At 32.0% G+C, this 24597-nt stretch overlaps 1 protein-coding gene and 1 pseudogene across 1 annotated transcript; one reads left to right on the top strand and one right to left on the bottom strand.

Moving 5' to 3' along the window:
• Positions 1–691: 691 nt before the first annotated feature.
• On the bottom strand, positions 692–1943 carry LOC133188764 (uncharacterized; annotated as a pseudogene).
• Positions 1944–13951: 12008 nt separating this feature from the next.
• On the top strand, positions 13952–24278 carry LOC133188378 (endonuclease 8-like 3). The gene is made up of 10 exons (XM_061323767.1): positions 13952–14050; positions 16104–16225; positions 16866–17009; positions 17625–17802; positions 18035–18070; positions 18590–18664; positions 19070–19236; positions 19711–19895; positions 21254–21783; positions 24059–24278. Exons 1-10 carry the CDS (start codon positions 13952–13954, stop codon positions 24215–24217), a joined length of 1695 nt encoding a protein of 564 aa, XP_061179751.1. The 3' UTR covers positions 24218–24278.
• Positions 24279–24597: the final 319 nt, after the last annotated feature.

The raw sequence follows: 24597 nt of genomic DNA, 5'->3' as shown, positions 1-24597 counted from the left end.
TATCATTCTCCATATCACTTGTAAAATGAGTATCTTGTAGACACAGAATATTGCACTGAAATTGCTTAAAATATTGGAGTACATCATTTCTCTTTTTATAATCATGCAGACCCTGACAGTTTGCTGAAACTACTGTAAAACCAGACATGATATATGAAACTGAACTGTTGCAAAACACTTGGACAAACATTCACTTACCATCATTAACTCATAAACATGCAGAATGAGAAACAGAAAAGAAGTTGCTCTAAAGGTAGAAGAGAAGATTGGAGAGGGGTTTAGTAATAAAGACACATGCATCATAGAGTGGTAGATATGGAGTTGTTAGAGATTTGGTCAGAAGGGCAGAGACAATTTATGAAAATAAATCATATCGGATATGCCGCCATGAAAATAAAATAATAAACCAAAAAGAGTGAACATTTAAATTCCGGAAAACTACAAATATATTTTCCAAGTCGGAGATTATTTTTGAATCCGGATTTTTGCATTTCTATTAACAAAGATAAAGATTTTTTAAACACAACTTTCAATATTTTAAAATTTGAAATGAAGACGGCATTAATATTCGTATTCTCTTATGAAAAGAAAAACATATTTACAAAATCATAAAGGCCACATTTCATAAGACGCCTATTATGTCCTTTACTCAGTTGTAAAACTTATGTATTGTCAGATTACCGTGCAAATGTCAAATTTCCATGGAATTAGCGACCTCGTTTATCAGTTGTTCCATGATTGCGAATCTTTGAGGTCCAATATGGGCTTCGCCCATCCATCTTGTAATGACGAAAGCTGCGTTGTGAATTTGATTTTCTCTCATGTATCGCAAAAGTCTGCGCCCTGCCCCATGTTCACAATCATCATGATAATTTTCGTGCACGGTACCATCTTCTGTAGAAAATCTGTAAACTAAGATACGATTATCTGCACTTGCTGCATATGGATCTATTTAAACTTTGCTGTACATATTCTTGACATCCTCCACAGTCTTAACTCGAGCACCGAAAGCCATAAATTCCGAGGCGTCCTTTTTGATTGGGTCCGAGTTTTTTGTTTCAACTGAGTCTAGATGTTCTGTCTCTTCAGGCGTTACCAATAAGGCGTCCGCATTTGATAGAAATGGTACGTCATCTTTATAACTGGAGCCATTGGGCAAGATAATCGGATTCTTTTGAATCTTAACAGTGATGTTTTGGTTGCGCAAAGACTCTGCTGTATCATATACCCTGTTTCGAGCGGATACAATGGGTGCAGGTTGTTGTGTAGTAATAAAGAAGGGTAATGGTTGTTTGGCAATTTTCTTTAGCTTTTGGGCATTAAGAATTGTGTTGATTTTACTACGGTCGGTCAACTTTGCAGTAATGGATACAGGTCGGTCAGAATTGTATTGTGGGCGTGCCCCATTCCTATGAATCCTTACAAAACTAACATCCACCCCTAGAAGTTCTTTAAAAGTTACTGACATTGATGTGGGTAGGTCCTCATTGGGTTCGTAACGATAATTGTGAATAAGGATATTGTCTCGCATAGACCTTGACCTAAGATCCGTAACATCGTGTTCCATAAGGGACATTTTTCTGTCCATTCGAATTACAACTGACCGTAGTAATTCCAGTTCTCTCCGCAGTTGAGTGTTTTCTTGACGTAGCAAAGATATGTCATCATAATTACTCTCGCTTTGGTCTGCAACGTATTTTAATTTTGAAATTACGCTCTGATCACCCTCCCATAGATCATTTCTTATAGCTTCCACAGATGTTTTAATGTCATCAATAGAGCGAGACTGAGAGCTGTCAACAATAGATCGATTCTATAGGTTAGCTCACACTGTTTTTACTGGGAGAACTAGGCGACTTTGTGTTACCTGGATTCTTCTGTGAACACTCCTCAGTCTGTTTTTTAGAACTTGCCCCGGTTTTCCTTCTGGTGTCTGACGGCATTGTAAATGCAGAAATATGCACAAATATCACAAATAACACTCTCCAGACACAAAAGGACACTATAAACCAAGGTACGAATATTAAATCCTTCTAGAAATGCCCTAAATTGACCAAAAACTCTGGAGCTCAGATTAAGCCGCCATACCCTAAGATGTCACGTGACCAGCTGGTGGTCTGATGATGACGCGATTTCTAAATATGGAGATAAAACTAAGAATGAGCTATCTGTCTTATTATCAAACAAGACAGGTCTTCGTAAAGACAAACTGCACAGGAATCATAAAGAGTCAGACAGACAGACAGGACCGCTTGAGTACTGGTGGGTCTTCAAAATACATGTAATCATCTAGGCTATTGCGTAAAATGATCGTCAGTATGAAATGCACTAAACATGGCATCGAATAGATCAGCCAAAGCGTGGATCCAAGAATTTAGAGAAAAACAACATCAACGTGAAAAGATTTACATAAATACTTGCATTAAATTCATAAATGCAACTGATTTGAATTCCTGGCGAAAACTTTACTTTTACGTGTATTTTTGTCATTCGATATCTTGTTACCATTTTTAGAATAAAACAAAATCTTATTCAGCGAATGTATTCTGAGGAACGAAATTTTAAAAATACCAAAAGAAAAAAATATTATAGTAAACTATAGTTAACTATGGTAAATCAAAGTTTCAAAGTTATCACTATAGTAAATCAAAGTTTTCAAAGTGATCACTATAGTGTCATAGTTATCACTATAGTAAATCAAAGTTACTATAGTAAATCAAAGTTTGACCATAGTAAATCAAACTTTTCATAGTGATCACTACAGTATTTCAAAGTTTTCAAAGTGATCACTATAGTATCATAGTGATCACTATGGTAAATCAAAGTTTTCATAGTGATCACTATGGTAAATCAAAGTTTTCAAGATTATCACTAGAGTAAATCAAAGTGTCAAAGTTATCACTATAGTTCACTATAGTTTTCTTAGTGTTAAAGTTATCACTATAGTTAACTATAGTAAGTTATAGTTAACAATAGTATTTTTTGTTAGAGTTAAAAGCACAAGTTAAGGGGAGACATAAATGTCTTTAATTTAAGAAACTTCGGGCATTGGAAGAAAGACCACAAAGAATCACTGTGAGAATTTTCACGCATGTCTGCACTATTTTTTCTTCTTCAAAAAATAAATGTCACAAATACAATATTGTTACCCCTGCGTAAAGGATGCAGTTACCTTTACCTGACTCACATTTTAAGGATTTATCATGATAGCACTTCCAAACATTTTCTTTATGTAATTTTAAATTGCACTGTTTGTTAGTGGCAAAAAAATTCATCAAATCGCCTCTCCTATTCTTGTAATAAAGCCAAAACTATATTATAAAATGATTGATTCCTAGAACAGCTTAAGAATCAGGCTTTGTAAATTGGGACTCTTTTTCAGATAATTTGTAAATTTTAGCTGATAACGTTTAAATTTTGTTACCTACATCTATTTAAATGCATGTGAACGTTATTTTATTGGATAAGCCATGTTTAAAAGAAGGCTTTATGTGCATTGCAGGTTACGCTGATGGCATTTTTTCACACTTCTAGTGCTATATATATATAACTTATCAACAGCGTGTGCATTAATGTATATTATATAAAGCGTTAAAAGTTGAATCTGGACAATAGAAGTTTTTTAATATATGAATTGTGCATTTTCCCATTTATATCCCCAGAGTCTCGATGACCAAGTCACTTAGGAGGATAAGATTAGGAAAAAAATCTTTTGAAATCGATTGAGGGCCGGACTAATTTAAGTTAGCGCTTTAAAACTTCTTGGCAGCTGCCAGAGTAAGCGGCTGTGAAATAAAGTCAAAACAAGGAACGGTAAGGTTTTACCCATGTTCTTGTACAGTTGTATAACGATTGTTCACAAATTTTACGAATACTTCTTAGTGATCAAATTTTTTAGATGTACATTCTACCAAAAATAATATTTCAAGTGAATAAAATATATTTTCAGATAGATTAGATATTGCAGGCCGTGTCATCAGGAGGGTCACCTCTCCCAATTTATTAAAAGATAACCTTTTATTGTTGCATATGTTCACTGAAAGCTTCTTTTGTAAAATGGGTCCAGGTTCCGTTTACCCCGCTAGAGGCATCACTCGAAGCAAAGATTGTGCAACATGTAAGATTGCTTAAAATGGACCTATAAAGGCATTAAAACACCAATAAGCTCCGTTAAATCATGCAAAAAAGGGTTGTTTGGTATTGCCGTAATTGTCTGGTTCTATCGGTTAATAACCTGTATACCTAGAAGAATTGGCATTATTTTTCACAAGGGTAGTTCTTGGATTGAACACATTTTACGCACGCCAGACAATATGTCAGCTTTGGAAATATTACGAAGTCATCCAGCAATTCATATTGGGCGAGACGAAGCCAAAGTAATCCGTATTTAGCAAAGCCGACATGGATTTCCATGACCCCGTATTATTATATGACATATGTTGCACGTGTTCGTTCCGAGTTTTAAACTTTTTTCTGCATACATGGCTTTTAATTCTATAGTATCCAGTCTGAGTCCTCTATTATATAAAGAATTTCTGACCCTTTCTTAACAAATCAAGCAATTGTTTGTCATAAGCGGAAGTAATAATAAAAGATTTTCAGAGATGCATTATTTCGCGAACTATTGAAAGAAATTTTTCCGTACTTCTTTTAAAGTGGAGAATTCACCACTTTTGAGTGACATAGACAAGCAAAATACTATAGTTTCTTTGAAAATTCCATACTTACAATATCTGAAACTCATATTTCCCTAAGGAAGTAGTATTAATAATCCCTTTTTTCAAGTGAAAAGGCATATTATTAATTAATCGAATTAGATTTTCAAGGTTTATATATTCTTATTAGAATTGGTCAGACATACCTCTCTCTCTCTCTCTCAACTGAAAAATGACCCATATATTCTTCATTTAATCATTGTTTTATTCATTTCATGTTGTATATATTCCAAAATAACATTCAAAGCTTTTAAAAGGATTAGTTTTGGATATATATATATATATATATATATATATATATATATATATATATATATATATATATATATATATATATATATATATATATATATATATATATATATTACTTCAATTAAATAGAGCTGTATGTTACAAGGTTGTATAAATCCAACCTATCTACATTTTAGATGCATAATTAATGCTAATTTATTTTAATGCTTATGCTAATATGTATGTACTAACATTTTCACCCGCGTGGCGCAGTGGTTAGAGGGTCTGCTCTAGAGTCGTGGAGTAAGGAGTTGATCCCTATGTCGCGGGTTCGAATCCCACTGTGGGACGTGGAGACCGGTCCTTCGGATGAGACAGAATAAACCGAGGTCCCGTGTTGCAGTAAGTGCTGGCACGAAAAAGATCCCTCACTGCTCAATGGCCGTAAGAGCCGAGTATAGGTCAGAATTTGTAGCTCTCCACCGGCAAGTGATGGCCTCTCCATATGAGTGTAAAATTCTCGAGAGGGATGTTAAACAACAAACAATCAATCAATCATGTCCTAACATTGATTTGACTCACCGGTCTTTGGGATGTTTTAATTTGACTTAAAAAAGGGGGGGGGTATAAAAAAAAAGTATTTTTATACCTCTATGACGAGAACTCAAATTTGATTGGCTTGTTAGAAGGCTTTTAAACTCATTTATGACTCCATAAAGTACCGTTTACAGCAATTATGACCTAGGAATCATTGCACGTGGGGTATAATGACCGGTTAATTATAAATAATGACCGCTAAAAATGACCTGTTAATCTAAATTTCATTCAAATTTTTAAAAAAATATATGCATACAGTGATGTTTGTTCATTTAAAAAATGCCGTTATAAAAATATGTATAGTCTTTTTATGATTCGGAATACGATTGCCCTTAGATGCGTCAAAAATTTTATTGTTTTCATTGAAAAGTTCGATCGTTACAATGTCAAATTCAACGAATGCAGACTCGGCTCTTTTGTACAGCAAAAGTCTGCACCAGATTGTCATTGTACTCGGGAAAGGGGTAATAAATTGTTGTATATTTTTATACACCCTCCCCCAAGTTTTGTCAGTCGATAAAGCAATCCAAAGGACTCAGATTTGATTTTGTTCATAAAAATGTTTAGGATGGAGCATATATACTTTTTTCATTCTTTAGGGCATTGGAATATGACGATTGTAATCAATTATTTTGCACCGGCCCCACCCTGTTGAAAAATATTACCTGGTCACTAATCGGGGCTAAACTGGTCTCAATACAAATGAGTCTTTCTGGCGGATTCATTTCCCATCGGTACATTCCCTTCTATATGTACTTTATTTAGTACAGTGCTAGAACTATCGTCCTTTTTCGTGACCCTGGAATTACCTAATCTTTAGCACAATTATCGATGATTATCTATTTCTATGCATGCAAGAGCTTAAAACTATTGTTGTTTCTTATCCTGTGTATAACATTACATGTAATTCTGCTAATTTTGTTGCAATTTGATTGTGAAATATTTGGCCATTTTCACATTTCTCTGGTGTATATAAATTTGCAGATAAACAGTCTTTGGTCATTTCTTGGAGAGAAGAGTCGTTTGAACCTTGCAGTAACCTGACTTTTATAGGAGTCAGAAGCAAAACCGTGCCACTACGTTCCACCGCAAAGAAAAACCTCTGGTAAGTATAAATGATACATTCTGTGTACTTCTTTTCTACTTTCAAGGTTTTGAATTAAACAAATTTTTCATATCGATTGCTGGAAATAAATAATTTTAAAATAAAATGATGAGAGCTATATACAAATAAATCACAAAAAATGTAAACTTATTCAATAAAATTGATTTTTTTTCTCCCAAATATTGATATAAAGATAAATCAATAAATATTGGAAGAAAAAATAGAAATTTAACAGGATATGTTATTGCACTTTTTAGTTCATTGTCATCTTATTAACACTTATATAATAATTAAAAAGTGCCACCCACGGGAAATTACATGGATCGATCAGTGACATTCATTAATGCAGCTAGTTTTAGCTAACCGAAGATACCTGAAAATGCTAAGTAACATATTTATCTACATGTATTTCTCTTTAAATGTTTGTCTATATTGCTCGTCTATAATAATCTTTTTTCAATTTTCTTCAAACAACTTCGCCGATTTCAACCGAATTTGATACAGAGCATGCATACAAACATGTATACATGTACATTGTATTTAGTATTAGGAAGAATTTTTTGCAGATTTTACAAAATGTCAAATAATAATAAGATATACGATGCATTTTGTCCTCCTCTTTATATCTACATGTATAGATCTTCGATCTCTTACTTTTTTCTTCTTTGTGTGTTTGTTGTTATACTATATGTCCCAAATATATCTTTTCCAATATTGTGTCACATAGCCATTTTTTTTTCTTTTCAGTTGATATCCATCACGCTATGGCGATCTTTTATTGTACCTCAAATACATGTACCACTAATTGGTGGTTTGTACATACTAAATGAACTAGGATTCCCCTCCTAAAGTCTAATGTAGAAGTTCAGATTTGTTTTTAAGGGGGGAAAAGGGCCGTTTATCTAATTATGGGACGATGCATGTTAATTTATAAGAGTTATGAATTAGGTTGGATGATTTAAACCCCCCTTCCCCCCCCCCCAAAAAAAAAAAAATAGGTGGAACTTAAATGAAAGCTTCTTTTGCTTTTTATGATCATGATATAAGGGGCAAATATTAAACATTAATTTAATTTTTAGGGGCTAAAAACTCTTAAAATCTTCTCAGCATCACTGGTACAACATATATGTACCACATATGATAGCAGTCCCGTCTGATATAGATTCAAATGTTCGAATCCAAGGGTGTGGTCACTAGGGGGATCAAAATTTACCTAGGAGTACTTAGGAATTGAATAAAAATCTCTTCTTCTTTTTTTCTTTTGAGCAGCTGTTCTACAGTTAATCCTATCAATTTAAAAGCATCCAAATGTACTGTATTAGAAATTATGGAACATTCCAATGTCATGTAGTATCTTCAAAACATGCCCTTCTGGGCTAGGTTGGGGCTACAGTGTGGGCAAGAAGCTTTTTAAACGATTGATATAATAGGAAAAAATCTTTAAAATCTTTTTCAGAACACAATTGATCATATCAATCTGTTATCATCCCGATACAGTTTAGGTTCAAATCAATCAATTTGTAATATACTCCCCAGATTCAACCAATACTCTGTATATAAATCCAAAGTGTTAAAAATTACAGTCACTTGAGTTGTCTTTTTTTTTTCTCATCAAATATATCTGTAATCCTAATAAATCATTTATCAGGTAGGGGGTTATATGTTTATGTTAAAAAAATAGATAACGTCAAGTGTCCGTGCTTCAGAAAAAAAAACATATTTTTAAATCTATAAACAATTATAAACTCATAAATCAGGAAGGGAACGTGTGAGCGTTTTAGCCCAGGGGACTTTATTTCAAAGATTTTGCAATAAATAAATCATTAACACCACAGTGACAGGATAAAAATCAATGTTAATTTACGGATATGTTGTTGTGTTTAATATTAAATATACTGTATATATCTGAATATCTGTAATAATATCTCTAACAAACTGTGAATCATTTACTTTACTATGATCCTTTTTTCAAGAATTAATTAATTTATAGATTTACCAGGTGTTTGTGTACAGGTGCCAATATTAACTGTAAGTGGGTGTATATCAATCTTTGTACTAACCCCACCTACATGTATTCCTCCTCTAAGGATTATTACGAAAAGATTACAGATAAATAAAACTTTTTGATCAGCTTTTTCGATCTCAGGCTAAGGTTTTCGGGAAAAAGTTATATTTATCTGCGGTGAGTATTTGTTTTTAATCAAATATCTAAAATTAAATGTACTTTAAAAGTCATTGCATTAGCATTTTATTAATTTTTTTTTTCTCAACCATTTTTTTTAATTATCATTATTCTTGTTCGCAACAAAATTTAAATAAAAATATAAATTAATACAATAGATACATGTAATCAAAATGGTATAAAAGAAAAAAATACGTATTGTAATGTAATTTTGATGAATTTAACGCTCTTCTAATTAAAAACTTTATTTTCATACCGTCCCTACAGGAAAGGTTACTTGTATAAGTATAATACATGTAATATAATTGTTTATATATCCCACTAAGTTTTCTTGATATACCTGTATTTTTAAAAACGACTACACTATTCAGAAATCACTCATTACAGTCACACAAATCGATGAAAAAAAATCGCCATCTTATTAATCTAATCAATTAAACTAATGGAAATATATATTTTTTAAATTTATTTATTTATTTTGAAAGTAGTAAAGTCACCAGAATATGGTTAAAAACTAGAATCAGGTGACTCGTATCCATTTCTCCTTGTAGTTTCAAAATAGGCAATTTTACATTTATGTTATATTTGTACATTAAACCCAGGTATACATGTACATTCATCATTTTCATTATTGTTTCATTTGTGCAATTGTATTTAATTGCTGTTATATATTTTAGTAAAAGGAATCAATATTTTAAGCTAAAATAAAAAAAAAAAATTATGCAATAATTAATATATATATATATATATATATATATATATATATATATATATATATATATATATATATATATATATATATATATATATATATATATATATACATATATATATATATATATATATATATATATATATATATATATATATATATATATATATATATATATATATATATATCTTCTTATCGAAATTCTTTCATCATCAATTTACCTTGTATAAATTATATGTTGTATTAAGAATACCCTCTCTCTGTCTCTGTCGGGCCTGGTATAATATACGAGTTCACTTTAGTAAGATAACTTTATCTTAACTTTTAACTTCACTTTAAGATATTCACCCGAGGAAATTGATTTCATTCATTCATTTCAGGAATTATGAATGTGCGATTCGTGATGCTGTTTCTGGTTGTCTTCAATGCCTTTTATGCCAATACAAATTGTGAGACCTCCGGAATTAAAGGAAAAATCAGCGGGATACCATCTTTCCTCCTGCCTCGCTTTCTATCTGTAGCCAGGTCATTAAAGACCCTGAACAATAAAAACAAGTGGACATTGTCCAGATATTTAAAATGGCGGTCAATGTATGGGAAATGAAAAGAAATAAAATTATTTTATGAAAATAAAAAGATTTGTATATTATTTTGTTTTAAACTGCTGGGTTTTTTTTAGACTCATGTGATGTCCATATATCGATCTTCATCACAGTGCACGCATGTATACATGCATTTGAAATTATAACAAAACTAAAACTATCATGTAAAATGTAGTTGATATAATAAAGTTGAGAGATGGAAGGCGTGAAAAGAACTTATAAAGCCTGGTAAAATTTCAAGTTAAGAAATTTGCTGGGTTTTGACACACAGGAAACCCCCGAGCTTGAACTCTTTTTTTTAACACATTACATTATTAGTAGACTTATTTGAATTGTATGCCATAAGAAAAGTCGTTATAAAAATCCAAAACAATCATTCGATACGAAAAATTATCTTAATTTAAAAATAAGAAGCTAAGAAAGTGTACTGAAGCCAAAGTAAAATAGGGGTTATTTCTTAATATGTTATAAAATATATGTTAAATTGTTCTTTGAAGGTTTATTTTTTTTCAGGCGGATTTTTTAATGGATTCACTATGAATAAGTCTAATAAATGTCATCTGTGAAAAAATCCAACAATTTCGCACTTGCTTGTTGGGGGGAGGGGTTGTTCCTGCCAACAAGTAACAGCACCCGTGACTGTCTGGGCATGCGCTGCCCTTTATTTTTAATCGCGCAATCCACACCCTGTTGCAAAGCTTTATATACACTTTCGGTTCAACCTATACGTCATTCTCATAAAAAAAACATGCAAATTTGAACAGATGTAAATCTGATACGGTACCAATTTTGATGCACCAGATGCGCATTTCGACAATTTATGTCTCTTCAGTGATGTTCATGTCGAAATGTTAGAAATCAGAAATATTCAAATAATAATAATAAAAAAAAAACTTTGAAGAGCTTGAAAAGGGGTGTCAAATACTGGAGCCAAATATGTCGAAGGATATGTCGAATTGATCTGACAATCAAAGCGAGAGTTATTCTTACCCGGCCGCCATGTTATGTTGATGATGTTAAGAAATTGAGACATTAAAAAATGTAATTATGTATGTGATATTACACCTGATGTATATACATTTCATTGTTTAAATTTAAAACAATGTTTACAAAAAGACAAATCTTCAATAATAAGAATGAATCAGAATACATGAGGTATTGTGACTAGATTTGGGGGTAAACTGAATAATTTACCCTAATCACTGATACTCTCTGTTTACTGTTGCAAAGAAAGTAATAGCAGTTCTGAGGGGTTGATCCTAATATTTAACAGGTTTTGAATTTTAAAAAAAATCAATAAATTATTCTATTTCACTGTCAATAATTATCAACTTTATGCAGACCTTATTCCATTATATACGGTATTCATTTTATGCAGTTTTATGGATACACCCTCTTCGTGTATTGGTACATGTACCATTCCCTTTTGGTGAGCGGGGGTTACACATTTTTTTTTTTTCAAATTAAATTGAACCCTTATAAGATTCATTTATATTTAGCCCCCCCCCCCCTTAAAAATGTGTTAAACTTAAAAAGGTTATATCCATTAAACTTAACTCAATGAAACACCGTCTTAATAAAGTTGAGTAACTATTGAATCTAATTGAGTTTTTCATTTATAATTTTTATTTCGAACCAGCTAATATTCATTGCTTCGAACTACCCTTAGCATGCTTAGGGGAATATCAGTGAATAATTTAATTTTGTTTGTATTCTAGCCTCTGATTGGTTAATATCCAAAAAGGAACACAAATTATTTCTGTATAACCTGGTTTGGTATGGGGACACACCCCCCTGAGGCCAAAAAAAATAATAGTCTTGATTCCTGCTACCAGCCCGAAAAAAATAGGGTAGGTAGGTAGGAAAATTATTTTATTTTATATTTTTATTTTATTTTTTTTCCGACCACATTTTTTGGATATGAACTAATACAAGATAAAATAAAACATGTCGCAGGTCAATATTGTCTTTTAAAATTAAATTTCATGTCTTTTTATGCAAAACTCAAGTGGTATTTTATGAAAGTTCACATTTAAAACAAGAATTTCATGAAATGCTTGTTTTGTGTTTACACGAAAACCAATTACAGTGATAGAAAGATGAAATTCTGGAAATTCCCGATTTTTTTTCTTCCTAAACTTAAAAAAAACCTTTAGGGTCGGGTGCAAAAAAATAGGGTAGGTCGGGTAGCAGGAAACAAGACTATTATATTTTTTTGGCCTGACAACCAGCTGAATCGTCTGTATCCATGCAATCCTCTCATTTCCAGTCCTCGGGATTCATGGAAAATTCCAGATTTAATAAATGTACCTTTAACTTCAAACAGTAACTTGGATCTTACCACATGTAAACAAAACAACATGGCTGCTAGGACTATGTATCAGTTTTTACCTCCCCTCGCTTCCCATCACTTCCGTTACTAGGGTTGTATTATTGAGCGGCAAATTTGAACTAATAAAAAGCAACGAAATTTTACACCCACAGTTGTTTAATGATTTTAGAATTAAATTATAAGGAATGACTCTAATTCTTGGCCAAATTATTCGAGTATAACCTGGTTTGGGTCAGTTTACGCTGTTTTATAATCCGCGAAGCGGATTATAAAGCGTAAACTGACCCAAACCAGGTTATACTCGAATAATTTGGCCAAGAATTAGTGTCATTCCTAAAATAGTGTGAATTGCGCTTTTATTGAGTTCACCCCAAGTGACTGCTTCGGGTTTCTTCGCATGCCCATGTTACATGTATACCACTATATTTTCATTGTTTTCAGAACTATTTTAAAAAAAATCAGCTATTGGGGTTATACAAAACTACTATAAATAGAACGCATATATCACATCCGTGTACATTACGTCCAATGAACCTATCTCCGTCACCAAGGCCCTCTACAATAGATATCTCAACGTATTATAATTAGAAATTTTTTCCAGTTAAGTTTTTCTCCCTTTATCTTTAACTTATAAACATAGAAAATTAGTTTTGAAGATTTAAAATAGTATTAAATTATCATTTAGGAAAAAGTATCAACAACAGAAAAAAATAACATTAATATAACGTATTTTATATGTAATAACGTCACGCTACGTTATCTCAAAGGTGTAGCGTATTAGGGCAAATTGAGACGAAAAATAAAATATTTTTAGCCGTATTCAATATGGTATGTCACATTAATCTTTTGGCAAAGACCTTCATAAATATGACTGACATGTGAAAATGAGCATATTGATGCACATGTCGGAGGTATCGATGAAATAGCGCATAAAGTGATTACTGATTTCACATAAAATATGATATATACAATAGATCACGTGTACTTGTTATTTATTTTTGACGCATTCTTGAACTTGACTGTAAAAATTTCTCGGCATTTGATTTTAGATTTTCAGCATGTAAAAATGACGTAATAATCGCATTCGTTTATAAACAGCGAGGAGTTTCCCGAAAGTGACGGAGTTAAGGTAGTGACTGAGTTAGGGGGTTTGGCGAAACATGTACACATGTATTTACAATTAAGGTCGAGATCTTCTCAACAGTTGTTGAACTTTTCCTGAAAAGACTTGTGCTTATCGAAATTTCAATTTATTTTTAAATCTTATTAATTGTAAGTAGTAATTGTAATTAGTAAAGTAAAGGGACTCGGTTGTCTATATATTTAAATCGAGATCAACTTCTTCAACTCAAGTCGGGTTCGAGAGTCAAGCAATTATTATTCGCGGGAAAACTGAGTTACGAAACATCAATATTGAATGAAAACAATTTTTTTGTGTACAGTGCATAGCCTTGTTAAATCTGATTGCATTCAGAATGGTTGAGGGCCCAGGCTGTAAACTTAAAGGAGAGAAAATAAAATCCAAACTAATGAACCAGGCAGTAAAATCGGTGTCTGGAAATGCTGTGGACAGGGTAAAACTTTCTATAAATAATGATACATGTATATTGTGAATTAAGAATGTACAATGATTCTATTTCTATCAGTGTAATCAGGTAACTTACATGTTAATGTCATAATCACTTGATTTAATCATAGCTATTTAGTTTGAATTAGTTTGATAATGCTGTAAAAAATATACATGTATTTAGTTCAAAGTTGATAATCTTCACTGCACCAAAGTGCAATTTTTCATGCTGAAAAAAAAATTGCTCATTTAAGAATTAAGTATGATAAAATAGTTAAATCAAACAATTTTGAATAGCTTAATCAAGCCATGTAGGGAAATCAAGAGATTACATACATGTGACAGAACTGAAAAATCACAACTGGAGATTTGAAATTTTTCAGCTGGAGTTTGGGTCTCAAAGCTGGAGATTTTTTATCGACATTTTTTCAAATCGCAAAAGATCATCCAACCCCCAAATTCAGGAAAAAATACCTTCTCCCAGTTTATTCTTTACAAATTTTATTTTATAAAGTTGTTGTTTAGTTTTAAGAAAAATATGATAAAGTTTTTATTCAAATGAAGTGAAATTGAGTATTCAAAATGAAATCAACTCATTTCCTAGTAAATTAATTAAGAGTTAACAGTATCATCAAAACATTGGATAAAATTTTATTTTTGATGTAGTATTGATATATCAAATAGTAAGTGAAGTAAAACATAGCTAGGTTTTATGTTACAAATTCTATGCATGTCAGTAATTTGTTTTTAAATAGAATATGTACAGATGAAAAAAAGTACCCTCTAAAAAAATAAACAAATTAGAGTCAGTTATATTTTAGCAACATCCTGTAGTGTGATCTATTTTTAACTAAAGTGTGACCTACATTATAACTGTATCTTTTAATGACCAAAGCAGCATTAGAAGATGGCAACTTTGTATTTTAGCAACTAATTACAATGTTTTGCATTCAGTAATAAACATCAATGGTCTTTTATCAAGTTGATATATCACCAATTTTTACAACATAATTATACGACCTCATGTTGATTCCTACGAAGCCTACCGCTGTGAAAATTTATTGCACTGGCGTTGTTATCTCAATTTCTTTTCATTCTGAGCAATTATATGAAACACGATCAAAAAAATATATTGCAAATAATATTTAATTTGAAGAGTTTTAAAACACGGAAGATTTAAAAATTAATCGGGAGGGGCAGAAGGGGGGTGAAATATCGGGAGATTTTGTCTCCCGCTGGAAGAATCACATGTATGAGATTATGCCAGACCAAGCTAATTAAAGCCCCAAGTTGGGCATGAAAGCCTGTCCACTTCTCTAAAGAGAATAGCTTAGGCCATGTATTTTACATGCATACTCCAATTTATGAGAAGAAAATCAGCATTGGTCTTGCAGTTTTATATGTTGTACATCATATTAATATAAAGTCCAAAAAATATGCTTATGCCAGCTTACATTGGTAAAATATAGAGAATAATTTATGAGTAGATAGGTACATGTAATAGACTTCTACACATACATGCATAGCATTTGGCTTCTGCATAAACAGCATTATTATATTAAATGAAAATAAACGGATCTACTGCAGTGTTTAATCTGTAGAGTCTTTCAAGAAAAGATCCAGCGTCAGCAAAAATGTAAGGGTAGAATGACTTCGGGAAATTGGAATCTCATACAGTCAAATTTTTTTATGGGGGTGAAACAAATATAAAGAAATGATGTTGAATTCGATAAATTGCACATGCTATAGATTACCTGCAAATTTACACTTTATGTTTCATATGATCATGATGATGTAAGAATATTACATTTATACTGTTACAAATAGATAATTTTTCCTTTGTACCTAATGGCACGTGTACTTGTAGATATTTTGACTAATGCCATCACTGAAATGTCACTCATTAAGCTTTTTAAGAGATGAATCCTGAAATTTTTGTAATCAATTTCATAATCAAGTAATTCTTAATTTTTCTCTGACAATATGTACTGATATAATGTCAAAATTGTCAGATAATTAAATCATTGTTGGTGTTTTTAATTCTGTTTGTTTCTTACCAGGAGAAAAAGCCAAAGAAAGGCATCACAGTCTCACAGTTTGATGTGCTCATAGGAAAAACACTGACTAAAGTTCAGACACTTGGGAAGGAGCTATTTATGTACTTCGGAGATATATGTTTAAGGTACGAAACTTGAAAGACATGAAAAAAAAAATTCTTTCTTTAATAACAAGATAAATGAGAAGGGCTTGGATTATACTTCCTAGTTTGTAAAATTGAGAGCTATAATGTCAAGTTGAATTGAAATTAATTTCAAGTTTTATGAATAGATATAGTTGGTACACTGAAACTTACTGTTTTATGAAGATATTATTGTATGATAGGTCATTGTAATTTGTTTTTCCATCAATATAAATTTTGTTACCCTTCAGAGATTTTCCTCAGTTAAATATGTTATGTTAGAAAGATGGCCCTCTCAACACTACAATGGTCATATTTATAACAACAGTAAAATAACTAGTAAAATTCCAGTCTGAAACATGGGTAATGTAATTTTTACTGCAAATGATCTATGAAATCCTTTAGTCCTTAATGCATTAAAAAAGTAGAATAAATTTGAAATACTGCTGCAATCTTATAACATTGGAGTGAGGAGAATTGAAATCGTACTATTGTCATCTGAACTCATTGTGATTAAAGTGGTTTACAATATTAGCAATATTAGCAGATTTGAAACAAACTCAAAGGAGGATAACTTCTATTTGTTCTGCAATGTACAGTTCTTCCATACTAAGTCATAAGTTATGTCCCTTTTCTTCAACAGGGTTCATTTTCTGATGGCAGGGTCATTCCGAGTAAATGGACAGGCCCTGGACAAAGACTATGGGAAATTGACAGAGACGCCTTCCTTACAGGTGGACTTTTCCACAGACGTACTGACTTTTTACAAGTCTGCAGTACAAATTAGGTGGGAATCAACAACTGATAATATTTAGAAAGAAAATTAATTATGTTATAGTGGCTAAATGGAAAAAATAATGCTGTTAAAAAATAATTACTAGAGTAACATGTAGTATGTGGAATGTTATGATTAATTATAGTTATATTAATTGCTAGTATTTTTTCTGTCATATTAAAATTGAAATACAGTGTGTATCATATTGGAAATGGAAACTTTTTTAAAACAGCAAAAAATGCACATTTGTTGTACAGCAAGTGCAAAGAACTTTTAAGTACAAAGATTATATCACCAAGATGTTATAATTAGAGAAAGTAATACAGTAAAACACGCTTATAGCGAACATGCTTATAACGAATTGACGCTTTCAGCCAAGTGATTTTCATTTCCCATGGATTTAAAATGTATTATGAACTCAACAGGTATAACGAATTTCCCATGAATTTAAAATATATTATGAACTCAACGGATATAACGAATTACATTTATAACTAAGCAAAATCGTCCATCCCTGGCACTTCATTACAAACATGTTTTACTGAACTGTGATCAGATTTAATAACAGCTAAATTATAAATTCATTTATTTCAAAAATATTTTTACGAACTCTAAATCTTTTGACAGAGAGTCAGAGTCCTGTAGCACCAGGTATGATGATCTTCATGACCTTGACATTTGCTCTCCAGTGTTTAACCACCAGAGGGCCGTTACCTTGGTGATGGAGCAATGTGATCGTCAGGTGTGTGATGTACTGCTGGATCAGACGATTCTCCCAGGGGTCGGAAATATCATTAAAAATGAGGTATATTTGATAAAAATGAGTATTTAGGCAGTAGTATTCTTTGAAGGCCCTTATAATTATCTTTGTATTTCCTTAATCTAAAAGGCTGTATTTGAATTCTATTATTTTACACTTTCCAGTTACTTTTAATTCTCTCTTTTAAAATAATAGAAACATCCCAATAATAATAAAAGTTTAAAAGGATCAACTTTCAACATAAAGTTTTATCATTGTTTTTCATTTTACCCCACAGGCTTTATTTGACAGTGGCATCAAACCAAGTTCAAAGGTAAGAAATGACTTCTAAATTTCTACATACAAGGATTTTGTATTTATGTAAGCATTCTTGATTTTATAGTATTCCATGTACTCCCTTGGGTCAGATGAGTTTGCAGGAACTGTATTAACATGCAAAGGAAAAATTCTTAATATTATATTATTAAGTTATTTGTTTTGCATTATTTAGTTTGACGGAGCATTTGATTGATGTACATCCATTGTTCTTAAACCATGAAGTTACTGTGAATATATTACTTTTGGTTGTGTATTCTTTAAGCACCTTAGCTGGAAAGCAGCTTCTGAATTAGTTAAATAAAGTACATCGCTAAATGTCTTGTTTTTAAGTATCTATACTTAGAGTACATCCAAAATATGCAAAATCAAATCTATGCTAACTTGTAGAAAAATCAATTTTGACCCTTTATCGTACACGCTAAATACATGTATAATACATTTATAGCATGTCAGACCTTATAAATTTTGTAACTGACTGTAAAAACTGAGTGTAAAATAGATGTTTTTATTACAGGTCCAGGAACTTTCAAAAGAGCTTATTTCACATCTTGTAAAAATGACAAGAGATTTTTCACTCATTTTTTACAAGGTATGATACATGTGTCTTAGATGTCCATTATCTAGAAAAGATCTTTAACTTTTAAAAAAATTGCATTTTGTAAAAAAAAAAATCATTTAATTAAAACATGAAATGAAAGATTTCAACTTTCGTCTTGCTTTTTTTGATGATATACAGCAAAATAAATGTACATTTAGAGTTAAATATGATAAAAGCAAGGACACAGAATATAAAGAAGCCTTAATGATTTACTATAAATGGTTGTTTTACTAACTGCATTGTGTAGGAGGCATTTTGATCTGTCTGCATGATATCCAGGAAGCAAATTGACACAGATTGTCAAAAATGTGTCAGTTAAAATCAAATTATCATAAATTTCTTGAAGTTTACATTACCTTTTTGATGCATGTATTTAATCAATTTTGTTCAATTTAGTGTAGAAAAACAGGAACCAATTTGAACCAATATATGAAGATATACAACAAACGAAAGTGTTGCCAGTGTGAGGGGAAAGTAACAATAACTCGTACCGGAGAAGACAGTGAAAGAATGACCCACTATTGTCCAAACTGTCAGACAAACACATTGAAGTCAACTGTCAAGTAAGTAATAAGAAGTGCTGAAAAGGTCAGTCATAGAAACCTTTTTATTGTGATCGGTACATTAGAATGAAATTACTTAATCAACTTAATTGGTTTTTGAAGTTATACTGTAGAATCCTCAAAATTTGTAGGGGCTAATTTTTGTGGATTGCTTAAATTTTACAGGTTCGTGAGGACATAATTTCATGTATTTATTCAAACCTACAAAAAGGAAAATGACTTTGAAATCCTAGTATGATTCGTGGAGGATGAAAACTCATATATGGGTCCTTGAACATGTGTCCATGTAAAAGATGTCTCTTTGGGTAGAATCTAGATAGCCATTTAGCAAAACTGAAGTTGAGAATAGCCAAGATTTTATCACTTTTTACATGTTTACAGATTGAAAGATAGCCCTGCATGTCCTAACCTCTTTTATGCCTTCCCATGTTTTTGCAAATGCCCTCTTCTCATGTTTTCATCTACATTTGACAGGATTCATCCATGTAAAAATAGTCTGCTGGGATGGGTTCAGGCAGCCAATCAGAAAGCAGAAGAAGGAAAATCAGCCAATCAGAAACCAGAGGAGGAGTGGACCTGCCAGGTTTGCACACTGATAAACAAAGGGACTCTTCTCAGCTGTGAGGTTTGTCAAGCAGAAAGGAGGTCTAATATTTCTGGTGAGATTTTGACCTGAATGAGTTTCAGTTACTGTTTTTCCGTTTTTTGTTTTTAAATGATATTCATCACACTTTTCAAATAAATTCAACGATGGTCTGTGAATCTTTTCTTCTTTGCAACTTTTGATTATGAAATCATTTTGTCAAAAGCAGGAAAGCTTAACACCTTGTGATTTAGCCTAAAAGGTTTCATGGACATTATTGTTGTATTGCTGTACTGTAGGAAATATGATAAATGTGTACATCTGTAATGATAACTTATATATCTATATTTTATATGTGTATGTATTATAGCCCTTAATTTTTCACTTTATATGACAAGATTTTTGATATTTTTGTACAGTTTTGTTCTCAATTCTTTTTGTTTATAAGTTCTCTTTATCATTCAGTGGATTTAGATTTTTCAATGGTAGAAGCAATAACAAAATATTTCTTCACCAGAATGAAGTATATTATTTCCCATGCAGCTTGTAATATGAGATTTGATTGTTTAGCAAGCGGGGTGAAAATTTCTATACACCCTGCTGGAGCCAGGGGTAAATAATACGACATCACAAGAAATAGCTTCTGTAGCACAAAAAGCAAATAATGTGACATCATGATCAATGCATTGTAGCAAGTAGTAAATCTATCATTAATTTGAAATACCACAGACTTGAAGTGGATAACAAATTTATATAGTAATACATTGGAAATAAATTTGTTATTCAGATCCAATCAAGGGTATACAGGGAATTACCCCATGTTGTATTCTATACACCCTGAAGCCTTTTGCCAAAAGTGTATGGAATACAAACTGGTATAAATCCCAATAGACCCTTGAGTGAACTTGGATAACTAATATTATTTCCTATGAAGGGTGTATGGAATACAATCCGGGTTGAATCCCCATAGACCCTTGATTGAACTTGGATAATTACTATTATTTCCTATGTAGCTTGTAACAAGAGATTTGGTTGGTTGTAAATTTCTGTACACCCAACTTGAGCCAGGGGTAAAAAAAAAACATGATGTCACAATGCATAGTTTCTATACGATAAAAAGCAAATAACATAATGTCATGATGCATTGTAGGACGTAGTAAATCTTATTGATAGCTTGAAACACAGTTGATTGGACTTGTTTACAAAGAATTTATTTGGGTATATAGGAAATAAATTTGTTATCCAGGTCCAATCAAGGGTGTATGGGGATTTACCCTGGGTTGTATTCAATACACCCTTCAGCCTTTGGCCTCGGGGTGTATGGAATAAAACCCCGAGTGAATCCCCGGACACCCTTAAATTGGACAAGGATAACAAATAATGTATAACAATGTTCACTTGAATGTAGGTTTAGATGTTTTTATATTTGAATAGATACTGTAGTGACAGATTTAAAAAGGAAATTATCAACAGATTCTGATGAACAGAGCAAGAAAAGAATAAAAAGAAGGGAGGAAACATGTAGAACAATGACTCTGACCAACAATAAAGTGTGGAATCCTAAGCAACATCAAGAGAGCAAGCACTCTCAAGCACAAAGAAAAGACTCGAACTCCTTTTCCCATCTTGATCCTGTAGCCTCAGAAAAATTAAAAGCAATAAATGGAAGTAAATTGGAGCATTTGCAAACTGTGAAAAATTCTGTATCTGGTAACAAACTTTTTAATGTAAATAGTAATGCAACAGACATTAAAGTTTCAGTTCAACAGAGACCATCATCACAGGCACTGGGATCGGTAACCAGTAAAATCCCAGCAGGTCAGAACACCAGTAAAATCCCTCTTTGTCTAGGTCACAATAAACCATGCTCCATGACACAAACTAGGAAGAAGGGGGATAACTTCCTTCGATGGTTCTTTACATGTGGAGTTTATCCAAGGTCGAAACAGTGCAAGTTCTTTAAGGTAAATTCAAAAATGTTTATCGTTGGAACTGCATGAATTCCTATTTTTATTTAAATTCCATTATTTTTGAGTGTTTATTATTGTCAAGCTTTATTTATTTACTTTTGATTAGTTGAAGGGAATTTAAGAAATTAATAGGCATTCCCAATAAGTAAGCATTTGAAAATAACGTTTTTCAGACAGGTTTATGTGACCCCATCTATTACTTAACTGTCAGTTGAGGTCTCAAAATGGAAGCCGTGCAAAGAATACATGTCAGATTAAATCTACACTAAATGAAAGAGTGAAGAAATTGTTTTGATTAAAATAAAAACTAGTTGGATTACAAAATATTCAACTTGATGAATGAGGCCAGATACAGGAAAGAGAAGAAGGATCAAGCGAAAGAGAGTGATATGAAGATTTTCTTACTCAAATTAAAGAAGCTTTTTGAAAATATTAAACATGAAAAACATAATACTGAACTACTGGAGCCACTGTAGTATGCAAACTACTCTGCTACGTAATACAAGACTGCCTATGTGTTTTCAATTGTTAACTTCCGGAAATATCATTTTAATTCTGAACCGGGTGAAATTGGGACAATTCAAAAAGGTTTCTTGAGTAATGATTACAGTGGCTGCAACGTTATTGTTGACAACTTACACGAACGATCACGTTACACGAACGATTCCGCACGATTAACGCACGATAAAATCTGTTACACGAACGATCCTTCACGCACACGATTCTACACGTTACACGATCTTACACGATTGCTAACGCAAACGCACGATTCTTCACGCAGAATAGTTCAAGTTCTTTAGGAATGGATGTTTTCAAAATGAAATAAGGCTTAATACTTATTGTAGATTTCAAATAATTATTGATATTATTTCATTGACTTTGAAAAATGAAAAAAAAAAATAGAAATGGATATTTCTGGAACTAAATACATATAAAACTTATTAATTATCTTCGATTACAAATAATTATGTACGTAATTCTCCGACTTAAGAAAACTGTTTTATTTTCTCGTTCTATCAGTAGATGTACATGTAGGTGGACCATGAGTTTTGATTGAATTGGATTTCATAATATGCAGAAAGGGATAAGTTTGAAAAAAATGGCATGAAAATGAATTGAATTATAAGTTATTTCCATGTTTCCATTTGTGAATCTCTCAAGTCAACAATTATTTTACAAATCATTTATTTGCAAAAATTATAAAAATAATTAAAAGTAAGCTCCAGAGATAAACACTGATAAACGAAACCCCGACAATCATGTCGCGTACATGTACATTCGCCGACTATATATTTATGTAAGCATTGAGAATTGTTTATTTATTTATTTGTAAAAATATCAATTTTTGATCTATTGATTTTAAAAATATCTTGACCATAATTAGCAGTAAACATAATCAACATCAGAGAAAAAATCTTTAAACATATAAGTACGGTTTATCACAAAAAATCACGCTATTTGACGAGAACACAGTATTGTACGACTTACTATATTGCTTACTTCCAAGCGATAATTAGTTGTTCTGCTTTCAATTATGTAACTCGCGCTTCATTTATTTTATTTGGATTAAAACAAAAACAGACAAGCGAAATGCTTGTATAACAAATAACATTCCGATAAAAACTTACAAAACGAAGTTTACACGTTTCTTAACGCACGATCACGCACGATTAAAACCGCAAACGATTGAGTCTGATACACGCACGATCTCGCACGTTACACGAACGATCACGCACGTTAAACGAACGATTCTACACGATTGGTTTGTCAACAATAACGTTGCAGCCACTGTACTAATTAATCACTTACAGTGTACTAGTAAATGAAAACAGGAAAAAAACATACATTTTTCACATTTTTAAAAAATTTTATGCTAATATTAAATTAATTTTTAAAAAAAAATTAAAAGTTGTTATCAAAGCCCTACAAAAATTTTTCAATGTGCAGTACATGTAATGGAATCTGTAAAATAATGAAGTTTATTATTTGACCCCGTCTTTTATTACTATATCAGTAATTTGATTATCCTTCATTGATTAAAGGGGCATACTGATTCTTACTTGTACATGTTGGTTGGTCTGTCAGTATTTCAGTTGTTAAATCTTTAGACCAGCTGTTGTCTGAGAGGTACATGTATCTTGAGAACACTTTGCCTCACCGATATTTCAAACTTGGTAACTGGCACCCCCCAAAAAAGAGAAAATGATATGTTTCTTGTTTATTCATTATAATGTATTCAAGTTCTCAATGAAGTCAGTTTGTCATTTAGTGGGCTGATGAGAGCTTTCCAATCTGTCCTACCCATGGTAAACCAGCCGCATTCAGAACTGTGTTGAAAGAGGGACCGAACAATGGGAAAAAATTCTTTGCTTGTCCACTTCCGAAACAGAAGCAGTGCGGATTCTTTGAGTGGGCAGAAGGTTTCTAATAACAGAATACTTTGTGTGATAATTGTGACAGCATAAGTATATCGCTTGCCACTTGGTGTATGGATGTGTGCAATAAAATTTTGACTCACATTAATATTGGAATTTGTTTGGGTAAAATTTTTAACTTTTCTGAGCCAAAGGCTCATGGAGCTAATGCTATGGCTATTTGTTCGATGTGTGTCAACTTTCTGGAATATGGGCCATATCTCAAGAACCCCTTTATTAGCTCTTCTGAGCCAAAGGCTCAAAGAGCTAATGCTATGGCCATTTGCGCGGTGTGTGTAAACATTTTAGAATATGGACCATAACTCAAAAACCCATTGGCAAATTATCATCAAAGGACAAGGTAAAGTAAAAGCTGAATATAGCCCCTTATTTG

Source organism: Saccostrea echinata, unplaced genomic scaffold, assembly GCF_033153115.1.
Source record: "Saccostrea echinata isolate AGI-Se365-2 ecotype Australia unplaced genomic scaffold, CSIRO_AGI_Sech_v1 ptg000016l, whole genome shotgun sequence".
NCBI classification, from domain to species: domain Eukaryota; kingdom Metazoa; phylum Mollusca; class Bivalvia; order Ostreida; family Ostreidae; genus Saccostrea; species Saccostrea echinata.
The sequence above is the reverse complement of the archived record's forward strand: the minus strand, read 5'-3'. Positions and strand labels throughout refer to the sequence as shown.